At 39.3% G+C, this 24,620-nt stretch overlaps 1 protein-coding gene across 1 annotated transcript in view; it reads left to right on the top strand.

The window, feature by feature from the left end:
• The window catches only part of si:dkey-215k6.1 (transmembrane protein 132D), a gene marked incomplete at its 5' end in the record, with an annotated part of 187,447 nt that overhangs the window by 82,546 nt on the left and 80,281 nt on the right, over nucleotides 1–24,620 (top strand). The window contains one exon of the mRNA XM_044329502.1: nucleotides 21,686–21,881. Coding sequence (XP_044185437.1) covers nucleotides 21,686–21,881 — 196 coding nt within the window. The remainder of the gene's footprint in view (nucleotides 1–21,685; nucleotides 21,882–24,620) is intronic.

Here is a 24,620-nt window from a genome sequence, read left to right on the forward strand (position 1 = left end):
CCCGAACAAACGCTATCTCCTCCGAGGGCGTTAATGGTATCGGCTTCAAACTTGAATACATGACTTATCACACTGTGTTGAGCAAAAGTTATTAAAAACTTTGTAATAACTCGAACGGTTTAGATTTAGTAAGCCCTGAAAGTTGGAGTGCGACATTACACCTTACAATGTAAACCAATGGGGAGGCAATCTCTGGGCATGGACTTTGTGCCAAACTGGGGCATCTGGCGTCTAAACTATAAGTCCGACCACTTTCAAACCTGTATCAATGGATTCGCGACGAAAATTTCTACAAAAAAATGTGATTTTTATGTAGGATTTGGCCAAAGTCATGGGATTTATGAGGATATTTCACAAGAAGCGTTCTCTAATATCCTCCTCTCCAACTGCTCCTGGTGATGTCACTCCCTCAGTGCTGTGAAACATTCCGCAATACACACTCATTATAAAATCACAGGAGGAGCAAGAAAAGACTTTAAAACTCACACTCTAATATCTCAAAAACAATAAAAGATAGAAAACACATGTAAATTCAAGATTTGTAGGTCAAAGTCTCGTGGCTCATTTAAAGTTCAAATGAAGTTTGTATCTAAAATTATGTGGAAGCAGTAAATGTTCAAAAAGGTGTGGGTTCGCTCACACCCTCCATTCAAATATATGAGTATTTTTCTGTGTCCAGCTGCAGTTACTTATTGTCTCTACACACCTGACAGTACACATGTCAATCAAACTTTCAAAATAAAAGCACACCACACTTGTAAGAAATATCCCTCATATATATAATTGTCTGTGAACAGAGGGGTGGGCTCACAGAGAGACACTGGTTAGCATTGTGTGTCAAAATACTCTCACACTGATCATCTCCAAACGTTTTCTTGGTTCCCAGAAGCTTAGCTGACTGCGCCGCGGCCCGATGTGCGCAAGGGCGCGAAGGCCCGTCCAACGCTGCTTGCAGCTTTAATTCTTTCTGTCTTTTGTATTTCATCTTGATTATTATGTTTGTTGCGTTGGCTGAATCAAGTGTTCTTCCATTCTTCCTCTCCTCTCTGCCTTTCTTGTTTGTTTGTTTGTTTTTTTCTTTACTTTTTTCAACACTGAAATTCAGCAAGATTAATTGATCTCTTTACATCTCCCCCCTAAAGATAAAATAAATTAGATTCTTTATTCCTACACACAGATTGGTGTGAATTTCTTTTCCAGAATGCAAGGAATATAATAAGTAAACATAACTGGTCATTAAACAGTGGGAAGGCTACTGGAGGGAAGTTTATAGTCATGCTCATGTTTCATTTACTACCATTACAAACAAAATTAAAAAAAAACAGACTTTATACAGGCTATTTTGCATATGCCACGGTTAATGTTCACTGCGGGAGGTGAGTCCTATTCAAGCAAAAAGCCACAAGACACAGATTACTTAAAACCCTTTTGGCTCTTCTACCTCATTGTAAATCACAGTATGAAGTGGATTATAGCTTTTTGTAAAACACACCACTGTGCTAAAATGCCCACATTTTCATTTTGTTTCCACAGTAAGTAGCAGGTACATGGTGTGCAACTTTGTCAACTGAGCTAGCAGGAATCCCCCAGTAACAGATTTGGCTTTAACAGACAGTAATTAAATGTTACTGTAATGATAGTAATTGTTGTATTTTTATTTCACGATTCTCCCAACAAACACACATCATAAAAATATGCAATCCATGGTTTTTCATCAAAGCATGACCTCTGACCTCACCCAATGGGGGGAAAATGAAAAGCAAATCAACACATAGTACACTCAAACAGAAATACCATGATAATACCCTGGTGGTGCAATGGTCTGAATCCTTGCTCACTTTGCTACAAATAGCCAAGCAATTTTTTTTTTCCCAAAGAGAAATGGCCATTGCTCAAATAAATTAAAGAAAGAAATTTCATTTTTGACCCAGCAGGGCCAACTAGCCCATATCTCAAAAGCTGTGTCTTCGCCTCCCCAGACAAATATCATAAAAGCACCAAAATCTCAGAGAAGATGGAGAAAAGCAGAGATGGATGTGATACCTAGTGCTGTATTAAATCAATATCTGATTACAGATACTCAGGAAAGGTTAGAGTGTGTGTCTGTCTGTGTGTGAGAGAGATCGAGAGAAAGAGCGAGAAAGGTTATCAAGTTGGGGTGATGGTGTCAAATGTTACACATGTGACTGCACTTGTGCGCGTTTTTTTGATTTTAAAATGCATGCATGACTGGATGTGTGTGTTTGTGGTGTTGCCGTTGGTTGCTGTCATTCTGCTTTTGCACCAGATTTCTCTCATAGGCCCCACAGATCAATACTTTGCTACCGTGTCTGTCTATGTGTGTGTGTCAGATTGGCAAAGGGGGATTTAGGCGCAATAGGAACCAATAAAGTGTAAATCAGAGCAGACATGGTGCACAGCCAGGTGATTTCTGTCTGCTAAGGTTTCTTTTTTTTTTTTTTTTTTTTTTTTTTTTTAGGCAGCCTTGTATTTACTCTCAGAGGATGAAAAACACTATCACCCAAACAAACATTTCTGTTTTGTCTTGTAATCATGACAACAACAAAAAAATCCATCTTGGCTCCAAAATGTATTTTGTCTGAACTAATTTTTACCTATTTTGGGTGAGTGACTTGGAGCTATTTTCTTCTTTGTCCGGTAAGAATCCAACCCTAATATGTTTAATAACAAAAACCAAGAAGCTTTCCAGCCTATTTCACTTTTAAAAGTCTACACTATATCAGGCCTAGCTCTCACATGGTAGGTTGATGATTACATGTAATGACGGAAGAGTGCTGGAATTATCTGCTGGAAAAGAAAAAAGGGTATTATCAGTAGAAAGCTAAGTCGTAGTACGTTGTTGGCACATGGACAAAAAAAGCAAAATGGTTTTATGGTCCAGCTCTGATGTTTTGTTCTCTATCACATCTCCATTTCTCTTCACAATGTTTGTTTCTTCTGCTGAAGGTGTGCGACACTTCCCTTTACCTTTTAGTCCTTGCATTTGAATGTGCAAATAAACCCGACCTATAACTCACCTGTGTCTTAAAACATTAGTACCAGTGGCTCCCAGCTCTCCATGAGGTAAGTCTTTGTTGTGAAATGACAGCCACTTTTTTCTGACATATGAACATCTTTTTAAAGATACTATTTGGCAGTTTGTCATTTTATCAGCGTCTGAGCGTCAGGTCGCATGCTTTTAGGAAAGGGGGTTATTTGAGGTAACTGTGTGGGAGGAGATGTGTCAGACTTAATAAGATCTTTAGAGATATGTGGAAATGAACGGCAGGAATTGACTTGTTAATGGCATCTGTATCTCATCAAGATGATGATTCATATCTTGTTATTGTGCAGCAATTAGACAAACCAGGGCAGTCCGAACGGAGGCTAATGCCTAGAACCTTGCTGGGATGTAAAATCTCTTTCTTTCGTCCGCTCATATGTCTCTCATACTCTGTCTCTGTCTCGTTTGTTTCTTTCTGTCTTGTATTTCTGTATCTCACTTCCTCTCTGTTTTATCGTCTTCTCATTTGTCTCCCGCTATCTCTTTCATTCCCCACTCTTCTCCTACTTCAGTCTCCCAGACTAGCCAATTCTCTTTTGTTTTTTTTTTGTTTTTTTCTGTCAGAGACTTTCATGTGTTTGAAATTTTAAAGTGAGACAAAGAGCAAAGTAGGGTTACAAATTGTAAACTATTCAACAGCTCTGCACCCAACCAGTTTTTGTGTGTTTTTTTTTTTTTTAGCCTAGCTGATTATAAGTTTTATTCATTAATTAAAAAGGTACATAAACTATAACTAAAGACCAGCAAAAATGTGGCTTTACAATCTATTGCATCCCTAGCAATTTAATTACTCACATAATTTTCATATAAATGCTCTCTGTCATCAACTGATATGACTGCAATAGTTAACTGTAAACCCACTTCATTAAAATATTTACATTTTACATTTTAGCATCGTGTCTGTGACAGACAGACCAAATTTCATAGTGAAGGTCATACATAAACCAAGCATACAGTATGGGCAAAACCCTTGGAGTGATGAATCATGACATGTTTGATCATGTTAGATGTTTTTTTTTTTTGTTGTTGTTGTTGAGTGGTGGTAAGGGGAAATGAAATGTATTGTGAATTTTTGTTGACATGTTTCTTTCCTCTTTTATTTATGTATTTTTTACATTGGCCTTGGATCTGAAACCTTGGATCTCACTCTTTTCAGTGAGCCACGTTCAAGATCAAGATGCAAGTAGCTACAAATAAATGACGTCAACATCTTGAAGCTCGTCAGGCTTGGCGAAATGTTACCTTCTCCCATCTTCCATAACTATATCAGCTGTGTGTCCCCCAGAAACAAAGCATTAAATCCATGAAAGTGCTCTGAAAAACTGAAAAAGACAGAACATGACGCTTGGGAAATCCTTTAAATATGCACACATATGCACACACAGGTGCAGATGCACACTCCCTGTCCCTTCGCAGAGCGTCTCTTAAAAGCATTTGCATGTTGCATATCGGTGTATATCTGGGTGGGGGGTCTGTGTTTGTCCTCTTGTGTGTGTACGTGATAGAGAGAGAGAGTGTGTGCGTCACAGTTGTTGAAACAGGAAGGAGAGAGAGAGAGAGTGTGTGGGTAGTTATTAAAAAAAGGGTGAACGATAAAAGGAGGCTGTGTGTGTGCAGCATATGTGTGTGTCTGTCTGCGTATGGTAGACAGAGAGAGAGGAGACTATTTGGTTTTCGAGGCAGGGGGTAGGTATGAACAAGAAAGAGCAAACAAGAATAAGAGATGGTGTAGGTCTGTGTGTGTGTGTGTGTGTGTGTGTGTGTGTGTGTGTGTTTATAGGTGCTCGATAGGGGGTCTGTGCATGTCGATGAAGGGCCTATGTGCAATCCAACAACTGCTATGCCAGGGAATAGCCCATTACTTACCACACCACCATAGCTGTTTCCATGTGTGTGTGTGAGGTGGGGGACAGAGCAAGAGAGGGATATTGTGCGCATGCAGAGAGTACATCACCCAAAAACAAGAGATGCTGAGAGAGAGAGAGAAAGACAGAGTTAGAGGAAGAGCGAAAAAAGGGAAAGGAATAGGAACAAGACAGGGGGTAAAAAAACAGATAAATACAGAGCCATGCATACATAAACACAGATACAATGACAGGAATACATATTACACAATACAGAGGGGGAGACACAATAAAAGTCTCACCCTTTCTCTCTCTCACACACAAAGAAAAGTGACGAAATTAGAGAGTAAAAGAGGTTCATACACAGGGCAATGCAGAAACAAGAAAGTATATAGTAAAAAAAGCCTATTACAAGTAGAGGCCTGCATTCTAAAAATGTATTTTAATAAAAGTATGAGCAGAATGGTCTGTGGTCCAATGCTTTATAAACACTTTTGTAACAACTGTTGGGTAGTTAAATGTATAGCAATATTGTGGATAAACATATGATGAGCTCTTACATATGTAAAATAATACCTGCAGCCATGACATAAATCTAACTTAAGTAGTAAAAAATAATAAAAAAAAGTACAAATGTAATGGATTCAAATTATTCAAATTCAAATTAAATATGCCATAGTAATGTTAAACATAGTCACTTCCAAAACATGAGGTGAATATATGTAAAAAAAAAAAAAAAGCACAACAAAACATTCAGTTTGCAAAATTATGTCTACTTCCCCATCAAAGTCTGATCGTTCACACACGCCCACAAACGGCCGTCCATTCTGTAGCCTTTGTTGCTAAGGTTGTTGCTAAGGTCATTCATGGGTTGTTCGCATCGCCCAATCACATATTTAAGATCAGATTCAGGCTCGATCATGTACGGATGCATTTGAGAAGTTTATCTTTTGAGTAACGAAGTGGAAAACGACGTGAAATCCAACTGCTATTGTTTGTATACGTAGCTTCTGGAGCTGGTGGTAGTCTTCTGAGGAGCAGCTTCCAGAAGACTGACCAATCAAAAAAGGGTGGGCTCATTGTGAGGGGGGGAGGCTTAAAGAGACAGGAGCTAAAATGGCCTGTTTCAGACAGAGGCTAAACTGAGGGAACTGCAAATTGTGCAAAAATATTCCAACAGAAATATAGATCTGGAAATGGTGTCCAACGCAACGTCCCCTTTAAGTTGCACAAACTGAAACAGAACTGTATTTCAGAACAGTAGTTGAATAAATGTATTTTGCTACTTTTCACCTCCGAAGCCCAGAGGTTCACACACAGGGAAGACAGACAGAGGTTTTAACAAACAAGACCACTGTGCCAGTGTCAGTGTGTTTGCCTTTAGCTGCTCAGTACTATTGATCTGTTCTCTTACATCCACTTAACTCTCACCTTGATAGCGTGCGCCGGTGTGTCACATGCACACATTTTAATGAATAGCGGAGGAGTGCCGTGTATGCAAATGTGTTTATTATGTCAAAACACACTTCAAACTAGAGCTCGACATGAAGCAATCCGTGTGTTTTTGCATGCTTGTGTGCACAATATGTATGGTGGTTGAAGTGTGTGTGTGTGTGTGTGTGTGTGAGAGAGAGAGAGTCTGTGCGTGTCTACTTCGTTTCTGCAAGCTCATTCCCCCAGAGTCCCTTCTGTCCTCTCAGTGACAACCTGACTGTATTCTTGACAGCTCGGACACACACACACCCTCCCTCTTACACACACACACAGATAGATTCACTCCATCGTCTTCTATGTGCTTAACAGTCAGTGTTAACAATGACGTGTAAAAAGGAAAATTAAAATTTAGATTTTCTGTCATGAAAATAGTTTGTTAAGTCATTTACATTCATGTCATTTGTGTTATGTTGTCAATTAGCCTCAAACATTGCCAGTATAGCTAAAGGGGTCTTTGGAACAACACCTTGCCATATTCTTTATAAAATTGGATAAAATTTAATTTTCTCAGTTGTTTTGTTGCACCAAGCCTGTGTGTGTTTGTGTGTCCATATATGTGTAAACCTGTAAATCGTAGCTCCAACTAATTTGGTCTCTGTTTATGCATGTTTTAACAATCTTCGCGTTGTCATATTGTTAGTATTTGCCTCATTATTTGTCTCAGTGTTTCTGTGTCTAAGAGAGAACTGGATTGTTTGTGTAAGTGTGTGAGCTGTGATATGCATGTATTCGTCTGTTATCTCAAAGCTTGTTAACACAAAGCATTTCACAATTTCTTATATTTATTTTTAGATTTGCGTGCTCAGTGGGAGACACAGCTGAAATTGAAATATCAGCGGGTTTGAATGTACATGTAGGTAGTTTGTATCTATATGTGACATGTAATACATTTTCATAGATTGGGAATGCTTAGTTGCGTGTGCGTGTGTGTGTGTGCTGAAGACAGGTAACAACAGAAGCAAAAGAAACACCACAGTAGTTTATTTTGTAGCCTTTCAATGTGGCCTGTTGGACTGGGATTTTATTCATATTTTTTATATTAACAACAGTTGTTATCGTGTTGCTGTACACTTTATGTGATACAAGTCAATCATATTGCTCCATCCATTTTTCAGAAACTCAATTAAAGGAATGGTATTTTTGCATTAACGTTTTGTTGCTTCCATCACACACAATGGGAAAAATTATCCCAGTAGACTACATTAGCTGAGGAGCCCTGGCATTAATAACACAAAGCTGACCTGATCTTCAGTTGTGAACCTACAGTAAATGTCAACCTGCACCACATTCCTCTCTTTTCTAAGCTGCATCAACAAGATAAGTCTTTTAGTATTTAGTACTTAACTCTCTTATGATGTGGTTAACTCTGATGGCTTGTCCTACAAGATAGTTTAAAATAGCAAGTGATTTTCCTCTTGCTCGCTCTCTCTATCATCTATTTTTCCATTTCCCTTGACATTATAGGGTTTGGTAACCGATGGCAACCCAGATCTGACAGCCGGTCAGTGGAGGCTAAACCAGGTTAAAAAGACTCAGCGGGTGTGTGTGTGTGTTGAAAGGATGGATGGGTGCATGTGTGCGCATTGAGGTGTTGAAATTAAGTGTGAACGGCTGATGGACTGCCACATTGGGGTGAAATACACACACACACAAGCTGATATGCACAAAAATGCCCAGAACGATATGCGCCTTTCCACACACATACACACACGCGCATGCATGTGGTTTGGGGGTTGTCTTAAACCAAACTGACAGGGGTTGTCTGCGACGGTGTGTTGCATCTCTGCGTCCAGCTGTCACACACGCGCTCACACACACACACACACACACACACACCTACACACACGGAGTGAAGGTGAAGGTGGGTGATGGCTGTGACAGTGTGTTGTCGGTCTGTGGTTCCGCCTGGCGTCGTCTTGCCTTTACTTCTGTCTTTCTCTGTCTCCCTGTTGTAGCTAACACATCTCTGACAGCTTTGTGTGCGTGTGTGTGTGTGTGTGTGTGTGTGAAAGAGAGAGAGTGTGTGTGTGTTTTTGTTTCCATGTGGTGCTCTCTTTGTTTCTCTTTATCACTTACCTTCCATATTGCGTTTTACTCTATGGTGCTTTTTTTTTCTCTTGTTTAATCTATCTTCATATCTATCCATTCATCTATTATCGTTGTCTCTATCAGATCTTTCTCTTTAAAACCCCCTGTGTCTCTCTCTGTGTAACACACACACACACTCACACCTGCTGTCAGCCACTGGCTGTGCAGGTGCTGAGGGGAAATGCTGTAAGTGACAACTTCCTCTGAGCAAAAAGAGAAAAATTGTCCCTTCTCCTTTTTCCTTGTCCTCCTCCCTTTCCATCCTTTCTTTCCTGCCTTGTATTCTCCCAGGGGATGTCTCTTCTTGCCAGCGGTGCATGTCTGCTGGTGGGTGTGTGCGTGTGTGTGTGTGTGTTTGTTCTCTATTGTCCTTTGAATTTCCCCCGAGACCACCACTTTCCTACAGTACACTTTGATAAGACAACCTGTCCTCCCTGCACTTGTACACGGCGTGAGTGAGTGTGTGTGTGTGTGTGTATGTGTGTGTTTGTGTGCATGTGTGTGTGTTAGCGTGCCCGCGTGTGTGTGTGTGCGTGCTTATAGATCGTATGTGTGTTTTTTGCAACTTTGAGGGTGACTTAAAGGAAAGAGATTTTCCTTTGGCTACCTCCTGCTTCTCCTCAGTAGGACAAAACAGCGAGGGGTCAGCAACAGGGTTCGAATTACAGAGGAGCCACAGGGAGCTTAATTCCTCTGAAAACAATTGAGGTTTTGAGGGGAAAATGGAATTCTCAATAAATATCATAATCAACCACCATGCTCGTATTTATTTCAAACTTAATTTAAACTCACTGATGAATATTGCAACACTTAAAGTCAAATTTCAAAGGGAACTCATGAGCTAAATATCTCTCGAGAAAGTAAATCTAATCAGTTTCAGTTTCAGATCAAATGCTCTGGTATTAATCTGGTGTGTCTATGTGTGTGTATGTGGCATATATTGGATTCGGCAAGAAGCCTGGTTAACTGAGACTTTTTTAAAAATCTTTATTTAATCAGGCAGTCTCATTGAGATTAAGATCTCTTTTCCAAGAGAGAGTTGAGAACAAGAAACATTCATAAGACAAGAACACAATCAGCAAACAGAAACAACACAACGGCACGATAAACGAGGAATTAATAAAAAAAAAACAGTTACTAGAATCATAAAAAATATCAGATAATAAAGGTTTACAATCTCCAAGAGGAATGTAAGACTCAAGTTTGAGGGCAGTGTGCAGTTCATTTCATTTTAAAGGTGCATAATACCTGAAACCAGTTCTGTCAACATTAGTGTGTACCTGAGGGATATCTAATTTAAAGTTATTACTGGATCACATACTGTAGTTACTAGATTTAAATGAGAGAAGAGATGTGAAGTAGTTTGGAACTTCAACAGTAGAGCTTTATAGATGAATAACATGAGATGGCTATTTCTTCTTGACTCTAGAGTCCACTCAACCTTGTGATACAAAGAATAATGATGAGTATCACTTGTGATAAAGCGTAATGCACTATGCTATAGTACAGGTTTGCTGAAGTGTTGATATGGTTGCATGACAATACAGAATATCTCCATAGTCAAGGACAGACATGAAGGTTGACTGCACAATAGTTTTACAGATGGAAGAAGACAGATCCTTTGATTCTTTACAAGAATCTTAGTTGGATTTTTAATTTTTTAGTCAAGTGTTGAATATGAATCTCGAATGAAAGTCTGCTGTCAAGCCAAATTCCTAAGTATTTGTATGACTCAGCAAGAGTAATATGGGTGCCATTTAAAGTTTTAATGGCAGGATAGTGAGAGTCACTGGTGAAGGTGGAGAATACCATGTACTTGGTCTTTTCTGCATTTGAAATCAGTCTGTGATTAAGGAGTTATAATAAGCATCAAAGGCTGAGGCATATTAAATTGTATCATCTGCAAAAAAGCGGACATTGAAATATTGATTAGGAAGAATTATGTCATTTATTATTTTAAGAAAAATGTTATTTATAATATAAACCGCAATGGACCAAGGATAGACCCCTGTGGCAACCCATTTCTGATGGTAAGATGACTTGACTGAGTTCCATCAGCAACAACAGTCCGAGTTCTCTCTGTAAGGTAAGACTGGAACCAATTAAACATGGCTTCATCTAGACTTACAGAGTGTAGCTTATAGTGTACTGTAGGATTTTATGATCAACGGTATCAAATGACTTTGAGAGGTCAATGAAAAGAGCAGCACAAAATTGTTTTTTTATCCAGGGAGGAGGTAATGTTATCAATGACTGAAACTGCAGCTGTTATTGTGCGGTGACCTGGGAGAAAACCAGACTGTTGTGGCTGTCGTAAGTTTAGTGAATCAATAAAGGCGTGTAGCTCTAAATTGACCAATGATTCTAGGATCTTTGCTAAAAAAGGAAGTTTAGATATTGGACAGTAGTTGTTTAGATCGGAGACATCACCACTTTTGTGTAAGAGCGCTATTAAGGTGCTTTTCCACAAAGCTGTAAACATGCCTGTTAAAAATATATGCTAAATATGGACAGATTATGGGGGAATTTAGCTGAAGATATAAATCAAGATTATCTGCACCAGTATTTTTGCATGCTTTTAATCTAAGCAGAGCTTCGTAAACATATGCACTGCTTATCAAACTAAAAATAAAATTGCAGTCAGAAGAAGATGGGGCATTGGGGACTCCCTGTGCTGGACAGATATGGTAATTGTCTACAGTTGAATCTGCAGACACATTAAATAAAAGACCAGAGGAGAGGAAATGGTGATTAAAAAATTTGACAATGTATGATCTATTGGAAATATGACCAGATACTTGTTTGATTTGTGGATGGAGATGTGACCATGATGTGACTCTCAGGCAGAGAGAGCTGACTGATAATAATTTGATTTAGCCTTCCTAATCATGCTGGTGCAGATGTTTCTTTGTTGCCTAAAGGTTAACCCGTCCTGAGGGGTGCGACTGGATCTAGCCTTGGACCAGGCTTTGTCTCTGTTGTGGGTGGCATTGGAGAGTTGTGGGGAGAACCAAGGCCTCTATATGTTCTCTACTTGACTTCATCATTCAAGCAATGATGTGTATGTGTGTGTGTGTGTGTGTGTGTGTGTGTGTGCAGGGAAACATTCAAATACTATGTGTGTCTCTTATTACAGCTGTGACAGAGAGATGGACGGGTCCTCTACGGCAAGGCCACTGGAGGTGTCTAAGTGTGTGTGTGTGTGTGTGTGTGTGTGTGTGTGTGTGTGTGTGTCAGCCATTTGTTACATGGTCAGAAAGGAAAGGAGACTCTGCACATTGACCCAGGGGGCAGCTCAAGGGCTCACACACACACACACACACACACACACACACACACACTCATTTTATAAGCTTCTCTTTATATGTGGATATATTTGTGCATTCATTTATTTGTCTTTTCAGTTTTTTCTTGTCTCTGAGTAAGTGCCTTTGTCACTATGTGTATATAGTTCAACATGACACAACATTAGCATATACAGCATAGACTGTATATAAAGATGGACGTAGCCGGGTGTGACATCACCCAATGTTTTTTTTTTTACGTTGTTTGTTTTATTTTTATTTTTTTTGATTGATTTGATTTATTGATCGGGACAGTGTGCAGTTTTAAACATTAAAGATGAACTGCACCAGAGTTAGCTTGAAGCTAATTTGCATCCGTAGTCCCCCACAATCAAAACATACAATAGCACAACAACAAACAGTACAAAGCAAAAAAAAAAAAACCCAAAACAAACAAACAAAAAAAACACACAGAACACACCATACAAAATACAAATCTACACACAACAGCACATCACATACACCCACAATGTCAATTAAAAATTAATAATGTAAACTAGACTCAGTGGTTACACAGCTGGTTCATCTTTAGTTGATGTTTTAATTTGGCCTTGAATGTATTGATAGAACTACAGTTCTTCATATCATCAGGTAGGGTATTCCACTAAGTTGTGGCTTTTGCAGAGAAAGCTGACTGCCCAAATGCAGTGCGACGACATGGTATAGTACAATCTTGTATAGAGGATATTCTGGAGGAGAACTTACTGAGCGAGTGTACTGAAAGTCACATAGTGGAGGAGGGGCCAAACCATTTAAAATTTTATAAACTGGGCACAAATTTGAGAATAATCTATAACTGTCAAAGCTCAGTAAATTGTATTTCTCCAGTACCCTACAGTGATGGAAATGCATTGGCTTTTTGTCCAGAGTTTTTAGAGTTTAGTTTCAGAGTTTGTATAAAACTTTGTCACTATGTGTATGTAGTTCAACATGACACAACATAGCATATACAGCATAGACTGTATATAAAGATGGACGTAGCCAGGTGTGACATCACCCAATGGTTTGCATTGGGAGTTTGAAGCCCAGAGTTTCAGCTTATGGTCAGCGCCATCCGTTTGGGGTGAGTCTTGAAATGCACCCCACTACCTCAGGCCAAAGCGAATGCTAGCTTACTGGAAACACAGAGCATGTTAGCATGCTAACATTTGCTTAATATCACTAAACACAAAGTTCAACTGAGGATGATGTTAATGTTATTTATCTTGCATTAGTCATAAACCAACATATTGGACAAATGTTGACCTGATGATGGACCTGGATGAACATTTAGGGAATATTATTACAATTCATACTGAGGGAGACATGAATGTCAGTATCAAATGTCATAGTTCTCGAGACATTTCATCCATAAATATGAACCTCATGGTGGTGCTAGAGAGAAAAAAGAGGAAAGTCAGGGGATCACTAGTCATTTCGATATGTCGTCTAGGAACCATGGATGTCCATGGAAAATTTTGTGCCAATCCATCCAGAAAATGTCGAGATATTTCACTGGATAAAAGAGAATTTTTGACCTGCTGATGATGCTAGATGAAAAGTGAGGAAATCACCAAAGTCATTAAAATTTATCCTGTGGCGATCATGAATGTCTGTACAAAGTTTAATAACAATGTATTTAATAGTTATTGAGCTATTTCAGCCTAGACTAAAGTGTTGGACTGACCGACCTTCAGTGTGGCTAAAAATCCAGAGAAATTGATGGATAAATGGATTGACAGACACACAGATGTAGAGACAGAAAAAAAGAAAGGTGACTAAGAATGAGCAAAGAACAGGTTCAGTGAGGCTGCAAACACGATTTTATCTCAGTTGACCCAGCCTGGAAACTAAATTGTTTAATTGATGGCTAAATAGATAAACAGAAAAAAAGAGAGTTAATCATCTCTGCTAATCAGCTCAGAGACTCCAGAAGGGCCAAACCAGTTACACATGAGTGTAAGAAGTGAGTCCAGCAAGCACGTCTCACAAGACACTCGCTGCTGCCTGAAGTGTATCTTTTTATCTGGGCTTATAAATTAAGCTAGGTCAGCCTCCCATAGGCAGAGAAACATTCAATATCAAAAAGATGTGTCTCTCTATCTGTCTGTCTCATTGTGTATAAAGTTATCTATATCAATTATCTAGCAACACAGGTGAGTCAGGAAAAAAAGTCCACAACTTCGGAGTTATTGTGTAATGGATAGCTGTAATTTGTGTTTTATGGTTCAACCACTTTCCTTCATTCTGCCTTGTGTACTTTTAGCTCAGGTAGCATTTTCCAAACATACCCAGGATCCCTTTCTATATACATCCCCCAAATTAAAGATGCAAGCGATTTGTTTCATACATTTGCTTTTTTTTTTTCGGGAAGAAAAAACCCCAAAAACATCTCAAATACCAGCACACAGGTCAGTTAAATTGCTATTTCAGTCCCTCTCCTGTGCTCCGCTGTTACATCTGTCAGCAAGACTAAACGAGGGGAGTCAAATCCACCTGCTCCTCCTGGAGTTGGGGGTGTTTCTCAGAGATAAAGCTGAGATACAAACACACGCAAAGTGCTCCCAAGGGAACACTTCATGAACACTTATTGTAAAATTTTAATTTTCTAAAGTTAAAGCTAAAGCGTAATAAAAACAAAAACTACAAACACTGGGCCCTCTGCACATCCCCAGTGTATAGATTGCCAGCCAACTAGGTTATGATCTTTAATGTGTATGATTGTGATAGTATTGTTGTCTTGAATTCAGGCACAACATCAGGCATAATGACTCTCAAGAGAGAAATATTTGGTCTTTGATTCACATTCACTTGAGAATTGATGACACCTAATCAGATACTGGATTGGCATTTTTAAAACTAAGTATCACAAATATAAAATCATGAAGTAATTGATTAAATTAGTTTACTCTGAAACCTCATGGTATAAAATTAAATCCTAAACTGATTTTGTGAAACTCTGTTCTTCCAAAGCAGCTGCAAGATTCCCTCCACTGACATATTTTTCCAGTTTGAAATCAAAGAACAATCCAATGAGCATTTCCATCAACCATAGATGGTTAGATAGGTAAGGTAGCTTGGTAAAAAGACAGATATAGTGTGTAGACATGATGGATAGGTAGTGCAAAGCGCAAAACCAGACTGACATACCAGAACACCTACTGTACATATGAAATGCTTTAAGGTTGGAACATACATCTCTGTGTCATTCAGAGAGAGTTAATGCGTCCGCTTCTTTTATACCTGTGTTTAATGCCTTTTTTCCTTTTTGAACCCTTCTGTGCGTAAACCCACAGAGACTCGTGTCCAGCCTTAACACATGTATGCTGTGTCTGCTGTTGTTCAAGGTTTCACTGTTCTCAGACACTCAAGTCTACATCTGTAGTTCTGTACATACCATTTGCTAAACCTCTGGATTACACAACATTAAATTGCATACAATTGGTTCAGTTTCAGTTCATTTTTTCTATTTCTCTCTCATCCTCCCTTCTCTAATGTCCCCTTCTCAAATTCCTTTTCTAGATTAGTTGGGTAGTTAGTTGACTACCTAAATGTCATTAAAAAATCATAACATTGAATTAAATTCTTACCGATAATAGAAATGCTTATTGCTGGGTCGTGAAGCCAGGTCAGATGACACATGCTGACCCACTCAGACCGACGCTGTAAACCTGCATCACTGTGTCAGTAACAGGGATAACAGCTGAAGGTCAGTATTGCCTGAAGGAAAATGCACTCAGAGATGGTGAGAGAGTGTGAATTTCTACAGCAGTTTTGTTGGTTTTGAGTGTTGGAGAACAATGTTATGGTGTATGTGTGTGTGTTTGTGTGTGTGTGTGTGCGTGCGCGCATGTGAGTGCGTGTACACGTATGCACTAGAGGACAGTGTAATATTGTTTTGGAGCCTTGTGGTTGGGACGGAGCTAACACCTGAATGAACCTGTCACTGCAGACACATTGCTTTTTCAGCTCCAGCGATTACACTGCACCCAAACACACTCAACATTTTCTGGATGGTTTTTTTATGTGTGTGTGTGTGAGAGAGAGAGAGAGAGAAAGGGAGAGAGAGAGAAAGAGAGAGAGGAGTGCGTTGCTTGTGCATTGCATTGCATATGTGCATGAGTCTGTGAGTGTGAGAGAGACAGGAACAGAGAGCGAAAGTGACAGGGCATTGTGTCTTTGCGTGTATGTGTCTAAACCTCTGCTGTATTTTAGGTTTCTCCCTGGAAAATATGAAATTGGGCAACTGCTTCGTCCTCTGAGGATAAGCAACAAAGTCTTATCGATGGATACAAACAAAAGCATACATACTCGGGGCATGGTGGACCACACCAAAAAAAAGATCTCATTGATTCAGATGAAAAAGAATATTACTTAAATTTCTTTTTGCTACTTTGTAGCATCACATAGATTCAACTCGTTGGTGTGTCTGTCAGCAAGGCATTTATCCCGCAGTTTATATTACAAGGTATATCATTGCACAGGGCAGCCCCCAGCTGTTAATACATATCACTAAGTGAGTGTTTCAGAAAAAGAATGAGCACAAAGTCAACCATCTTCCAAAAAAAGGGGTGTAAAAACAAAGAGACAAATAAATGATAAAGTTTTACAGTCAATTTAGGAGAGGATTTGCTTTTTTTTCTTAATTTTTGTTGAGCACTTGGACGTGACAGGTCAGGTGAGGGGGATGGTCGGACTGACAAAGAAAAAGAGTAATGCTTGTTGTAGAAATACAGCTTATATAAACCATCAACTTATGTTGTGTTCATTTCATATTAGTGTCAACATCCAAGTCGTTACGTCTGGGAAGCATGAATATCTCATGTCAGCCAAAGTCCTTCTTTCAATGACATTAAACCCAAATTTAATGGATATAGTGTTATATTGTCAGTACACAGTATTTTTAACTCTGCAATCATACAACCGTTTCAAATTGGCTGATGACATGAACGTTTGCAAATCCTAAACATGAGTATCTTTCCCATCTCTACCATCCATTCCATATGACGTCAACGTATCATAAAGAATCCCCAGACTTATGACTTTTGCTCACTGAGCTTACCAACCACAGAATACTGCTGTAGAGTCCTACTACCCAAATCCTGAACCTTTGTTGAAGTAGTCAGGCTTGGGTCAGGTTCAAGCTATTTTGTTTAAAAATTCAGGCTTGGGTTGAGGTTGGAATGCTTATTTTCAATTAAGAAATTGCTCACGCTCTCCCTCTGTCTCTCAGCCTGGCTCATGCCACACATTATGCTCCAGTTAGTAATGCCTGTATTTTCTGCGAACATTGTGAACCGAGAAGTAAAGCTGCATGTCATGGCAATGGTAGGAGACCCCACTAGAGGAGTTAAGTGGATGGCCCAGAGGAAGCATATAAAGAAAAAAGATCCAAGGATCGACCCTTGTGGAACCCCATATAAGAGAGGAGCAGAGGAAGACACCTAACTGTTAATGTGAACATTGAAATGTCTGTCAGACAAGTATGAAGAAAACCATTTGAGTGCAGTATCAGAGATACCAACCTATTTCTGTAGTCTATCAATTAAAATGATAGAAGATAAGTTAAGTAAAACCAAAATGGTATATTCACCTTTATCTGCACGCATAAGTATGTCATTAGTTGTGCTGTTTCAGTGTTTTCAGCAGAAGCCAGATTGAAATTTATCAAAGACAGTGTTCCTGAACCCGTTGGAGAAGCTGGTGAGCAACAACTTTTTCAAGAATTTTTGAAATGAAGGGAAGTTTGGAAATCTAAATCAGTGGTATCTAGAGATGTTTTTTAGAGGAGAGGTAAGACACTGGCTGTCTTGAAATAGTCACGTATGCAGCCAGAGGAGAGACATTGATTGACAATAGAGAGAAGGCAGAGGGCCATGACTGGTAGGACCGCTTTAAGAAATCTGGATGGATATATCAGCAGGGTAGGACGATGGACGGATATGAGAAACTATATCAAAGAGATCTTGCATGGAAATAGGGTTGAACTCAGACAGCAGAACAGGGCAGGTAACTCAAACAGAGTGATAAACTCCAAGGTTGAATTTGATATGAGACCATTGGTCTTGTCAACAAAGATATTTAGAAATGTATCACAGTCATCAGAGATGGCAGGAAATCCAGAATGAGCAGGATTCAGAAGTTGGTTAATAGTATCAAACAAAAACCAAGGGTTATGCTTGTTATTATTAATTAGGCCAAAGAAATATGCCGCTCTTGCATCCTTGACGAGTTGATTGAGCGTGATTAATAGCTCCTTCATGTGAAGGTAGTGAACATGGAGGTTTGATTTTTTTTTTTTCCATTTACGCTCAGCCTTTTTATAATCTCTTCTGGTGTCGAATGGAATCTTCTATCCAAGGGGACGGATTTGGGGCTAGTCTGATCTTATTTGGAGCAACGGTATCAACAGCTAAGGAGTACGAATCATTAAACCAGTTAATGGAGTCATTAATACCGGAAAATTTAGGAATGGACATATCAGAGAAGAGAGCTGAAAACCTAGCTGCAGAATGCTCGTTAAAGATGCAAGACTGTATGATTTGTTTCTGAGAAGTCAACACTGACTGTAGAACCGTATCAAAAATTATACATTTGTGATCAGAAACTAAATTAGACATTTGCAGGGAGTACAGAATCTGGGGAGGATTTCTAAGAGGACAAGACAGGCAGACAGATGCAGACAGAAAGAAAAGCAAGCATGATGGAGGGATCTGGAAGAGGTCAAGGGGAGCTGACATCCATCAGTTTTCTCTCCTTAATCTATCTGTGTAACACATCGCTCACCCCATCTCCCTAGACACACACACACAGACACACCAGGTATCACATACCCTCAGCAATTGGCTCTGTCATGATCTTTAACCCCCTATATCTAGGTGTGTGTGTGTGTATGTGTGTGTGTAAGACAGAGCTATGAAACGTGAAAATCAATTTACAGCTGCTTACCTTCTTTCTTTCTAATTCATGTTTCACTAGCCGCTGGACGTGTGTGTGTGTGTGTGTGTGTGTGTGTGTGTAGGGTTGAGAGAGAGTGTCAGTGACAGAGAGAAAAAAAAATGCAGACTTACAGTCCAAGAGATTTTGAAGTTGCTAAACCACATCTAAATTATTTTTGGTGCACCTTTCTTGACACCATAAAAGAGTCAACTGTGGTTTAGAAAGTTGTATTTAGAAAAACCCACCTGAGAGACCTTTTGTTTGTACTGTAGGTATATTTCACTGCTATCTTCACCTCGGAAAATGTACTGTCACATTTCAGATAGTGTTTTTATTTAAGATCTGCTGTGTTCCTTTTGCTCTGGCTCCAACAGCTTAAACCAGCACAAGCACAGCATTTTATTGCACTGTGTGGACATTTTTTTTTTTTTTTTGTGGACTTTTACTCACTCATTCATTCTGAATCGGACCACACACACGCACACACCAACCCTAATTATAACATAGTTGGTCTAGAAGGAGGGGATGCAAAGAATTCCTGTAGGGATAAATGATACCACAGGATGTGATTCACACTAGCAGCAGATAGTATCGGGATGTCTGACAGGCAGAGAGGCAAAGCAGGTAATGACAGTCTATAAAGTTGTGAGGGCATGATGTGCAGCTGGAATCCAAGCTGTCAAAATGACAGGCACATTTTGTACATAGGAAATGGAATTTGAATAAAGAGGAATAACTGAAGAAAAGATTTCTTGTTAAGTTGTAGTAGTTTACTATGTAGGAATAAAGGATTGAATCTAACAGTGGTTATCTGAACTTTTTAATGACACCGAGTTGTATGGTTATTTAAAGGGGACAGACAATATTAAACATTAATAAACATTTCCAGATCTATGTTTTTATTTTGGGGCTCTAGTGGAATATCTTTGCTTGTTTTGCTCCTTATTTATCTTATATTGGTCCTTTATGCAACCCTTCAGTTCAGCCTCTGTCTGAAACAGGCTGTTTTAGCTTCCGAAGGCTACGTAAACAAGCTGTAGTTGTGGGATTTCAATTATTTTTCTTGTTCTTTACTCAAAATGGCAACTTCTCAAATTACATCCGTACATGCTCCAGCCTTAATCAGATCCGGAATAAGAGTGGGCACCGCTAACAACCTAAGCAACAAAGATTTTACGGAATAGACGGCCGTTTATGGACATCCGCGGCGAGCTGACGTCATCTCATTGTGGATGTCCATAAATGGCCGTCCATTTCGTAACAACAAACAAAAAATAACATTACAAACTAAGCATTCAGGGCAGGCAGATACCCGGGCTTTTGTCTTATAGAAAACATTTTACATATGTTCATTTCAAGTTTTGAAATAACAGAAAATCACAAAAAGCACAATTTGTCCCCTTTAAAAAAGATGGTGTCTCTTGGAATAACTGACACGAGTGGGTATCCAGATGTCTCCAGTCCAAGCAATTCCAAGTGTACCGTTTTACATTATAAAAACTATAGCTACTACTGACACTAGTAAGGTGTGCTTTTCAAAAATCCTGTAACAGTTACTAAATTTGCTTTATGAATTTTGTGTTACTTTTAAGTGATTTAAAAAAGTTCACCTTAACAAGTCAGGGTGCTTCATAATAATGTAGCGCATCTGATAACAAAAATAAAGTACAGCTTTAGCCGGTGTTAGCAATGCAACTGGTCTGTGTCAAAGTCAAATAGTCAAAGTCAGCATAGTAAAAATAACAATATTTATACACACACACACACCAACACAGAGAAAGAGACATGAGAGAGAGAGAGAGATTTGCCCGGGCTTTGTGGAGCAGGCATAAAGCACTATAGCTTCCATTCATTAAGCTGTAAAACGTGTCATTATTTTTGGATTGGATGATTTGACTGTTTCTCTCCCACGCCCACTTACACAAACACAAACACACACATACACACACACACACACACTATGCACGCATGGATAGTGTGATTGCACATACTTAGCAGTCCTCAAGGCAGGGGCACTTATTATTATCACTTCCATCTCCAGGATCCTCAGAATCATCCTCATCATTATTATCATCGCTGTCAATATAGATATAAACTACAGATCCTTTCAGCTAGATTATGACTGGCTCAAGGGCACAAAGGCACTTGTTTTAAGAAAGTTTGGAAAGCAGTTACAAGGCACATGCCACCCTGCTGAAATGGTGACAACCTTTTATTTCTCTCACCTTTCACCTATCACCTTCCTTCGCCAATGTGTCATGCTCATTTACTAAATTTATATGCAGAGAGAATTTTACTGTTACACTGGTTACTCACATTCCCTGGACTCACACTGCTTTAAAAAAAGACATCTCTTATCTTACAATCGACTGTCTCTCTCTGGTATTAAAGGTAATCTACCATTATCAGTGACAGAGCATTGTTCTATCATGTCTAAGTGGACATGAAATTTGTGTTGACCCAAGTGAAACCTTGAAGTGTATTCTGGGTCATCATGGCTGTTGCCACTTCTTTTGCATTATTTGTCATGCCTTAAAATGTGGTCTGTCTCTTTCAGACTTCAGGTGAAGTTGTCTAGGAGCCATTTTAATGTCGTCTGATCGGCCATGGTGGCTATTACCGCTCATACGCATTAAAGCTTATTTAATTCCAAACAAAAAATTGTATCTATTAAACATCACTTCCTTTGTGTCAGAAGATGATTATATGGACAAAAAACAGACAGAAAAAAACAACAAAAAAAACATATGAAACTGTGGAAGAAAATATGTCAGATTTCATTAAGTAGGTGTAAATAATAGGGTCACTTTATTATATTAAGTGCCTATAAAAAGTTGCATAATGGACATTTTTACATGACAATTACCATATCGAAAATCACCATTGTTTCAGTTCAAAACCTGACTTTGCCCTACCTGTCTTTGTCTCTCTAGATTGGATAATCCATCATACGAGGTGATGCAGTTGGACTTTGAGGTCGATAACGTGATCAACCTGGTTCCAACCCAGACTCTGCACTGGAACGTTGAGTACCCAGCTGGCATGCAGACGACTTCTAGGCAAACAGAGAAAGTCTCACACCTCTACATCAGCAACGCCGATATACAGGGCATCGTACCGCTGGCTGAGGTAAGGAATGACTTGATAGATGAGCACAGATACAGATATCTCATGCATATTGACATACCCAGCAAAACACATCTTTATGCTCAGATAGACTCCATTTTCTCCCTCAATTTCCCTCCTCCAACCCTCTAGCCAACACACCCAGCCCATCCCCTTCCTCCAGGGTGATCAAAGCTGTAAAGGTCAACTTGTTTACCCCCTCCTGTTGCTACAAGCCTCCTGGTCACACACACACACACACACACAGCAGGTTTCACCCTCACAGGTTTCAAAATGACAAGCTGCCTCACAAATATGGAGACACGACCAATGCACTTACAACGCATATGCACATTCACATTCAGAGACCCTAGATGTGTATGCAAATGCACGCACATTTACAATCCACTCAAATCCACACGCACAACCTACCTGCACACACAATGTTTCCCCTATGCATGTGTCATACTAGCAAGTGTCATTCCTGGTGAGACTCAAACACATTTGCCTCTTTAGGTGTTAAAAATCTGCTTTCCATATAAACCCCAAACTTTCATTGTTCCCACAGCAGTGCTACTCAATATTTCAGTCTAGACCTCCGAATATCATTAAAAAGCACTGACTCACATTATGCATATGCATCAATATGCAATAAAAACTGAAATGCAGTAATTATTTGCATATGTGGCAAATGGAAGCAGATAATGTAATGTTATCACGTTACCAATAACAGCTCAGTAATGCACATCGTCAGAGAGGTTGATACTGTAGCTAGCATCTGCTGGTATACTGGGGTCACACATTGCTGTTGCTGGAATTCGGAAGTCGCAAACACAGCTGTTTGCGGTGCGTGTGCAGTTTGAGGGCTCCTCGTGTCTTGTCCACTGCCTGGCTAATCGGTTGCTACTTTCTGGCTGCCTCTCTTTACAACGTAGCTTAACTGTAATTAACTGTAGTAATTTAGGTGTGCTAAAAGAAAACTGGGCGCCAGCTGTGTGAGGTAATTTAACCATTGTCTCGCCCCAGCTGGCTGTGTAGCACTGGGTGCTAGCTGCTCTGGCTGGGTAAGTGAGCAGGGGCGGGGTGTGTCCTGTCAGCAGCACCACACTCGTTTTAGCTGTTGTTTTTATAGATTGTATCCAGTTGTTTTAAACTTTTATCGCTCTCCCGTGTTACTCAACAGACACATGTCCATTCATTTTAACCATGATGTCGCACAGCTCTCTGGCTGGTCTACAAAGTGATAGCCTGAAAGTAATGAAATGTGACTGTTTAGACTTTTTTATGATAACAGAGTCATGGTTATCTCAGGGAGACTGTCGTCCCCTTTTTGAAGCACCTCCTGATATTATACACCTCCATCTAACCCGGTTGTCAGGCAGGGGAAGGAGAGTTGCTGTTATTTAAAGAAAAAATTTTAAATGCACTCCCATTTTACATGGTAGTTTTAAATCATTTGAACATTTTGGTAAATTTTAAAGATTCAGTAATAATTTCAATAATCTACAGACCATCCAAGTCAAACAATGTTTTTATCCAAGAGTTCGCTGAGTTATTATCCTATTTTGTATTAAAGAAATTCTTATTTTAGGTGACTTTAACATACATGACTGCCGCCCTTCTCAGACTTTTGTCACCGATTTTATGGATACTTTGGAATCTTTTAACCTCGCTCAGGCAATACAAGAACCCATATATTCTAAGGGCCACTCCCTGACCCCCTTGACCTAGTTCTGTACAGTAGTTTCAGCCCTGACAACTTTGAGAAGAATTAAATCAATGCTCTCACACCTGGAAAAAGTCATTCACACACTTATTTTGTCTAAACTTGACTAATGTAACTCCCTCTTTTCTGGCATAAATCAAAAGTCACTCTCTCACCTCCAACTAGTTCAGAATGCAGCAGCTCAGCTTCTTACTGGTTTGAACGACATCACATCACCCCAATCCTGGCTTCTCTGCATTGACTCCCCGTTCAATTTAGAATTGATTTAAGATTTTACTTGCTTTTACATGATGTCACCTTTTTTTCTTTCTTATTTGTATTTATTTATATTTATATTTTTTAATGCTTTTTATTATCTTACATCTCTTTTTCTGTCTTCTTTCATTGTCCTTCTGTCTTCTCTCTACTGTGTTTCTGCATTTTTTGTCTTCTTCTTCAGTTCACTGCTGTCTTCTGTCAAGACAGCAAACATTTTAGATAACTTCCAATTTGCTTTCCATCAGAAGCATTCCACTGAAACAGCTCTTCTCATAGTCTCCAATGACTTAATGATGTGGGGCAATGTTCTGTTTTGGTGCTGCTAGATCTTAGTGCAGCTTTTGATACTGTAGATCACAGCATCCTGATTGAAAGGCTTAGGCAGTGGGTGCCTACATGTCTGAAACTGTTTCTCTTTCCTGTGGTGTACTCCAGGGTTCTGTCTTGGGTCCTATACTATTTGCTCTGTATATACTTCCCTTAAGTCATATTATTCGCAAATTTAAAGGTATCTCTTATCACTTTTACGTTGAAGACATTGGGTCCCTTTCTTTAGCTGTACAGTCTAACCTTAGAAACCTCTGTGTTATATTTGATTAGGCTATGCACTTTGATCAACATATCAAATCGCTAACTGGTTCATGTTTATTTCATCTAAGATGTTAGAGATGATTATTCATGCTTTTATATCATCTCAGCTGGACTACTGCAGTTCCCTTTTCACCTGCCTTATCATCCCCGGACCATCTACAAATGGTCCAAAAAACTGCTGCAAGGCT

Source organism: Thunnus albacares, chromosome 2, assembly GCF_914725855.1.
Source record: "Thunnus albacares chromosome 2, fThuAlb1.1, whole genome shotgun sequence".
NCBI classification, from domain to species: domain Eukaryota; kingdom Metazoa; phylum Chordata; class Actinopteri; order Scombriformes; family Scombridae; genus Thunnus; species Thunnus albacares.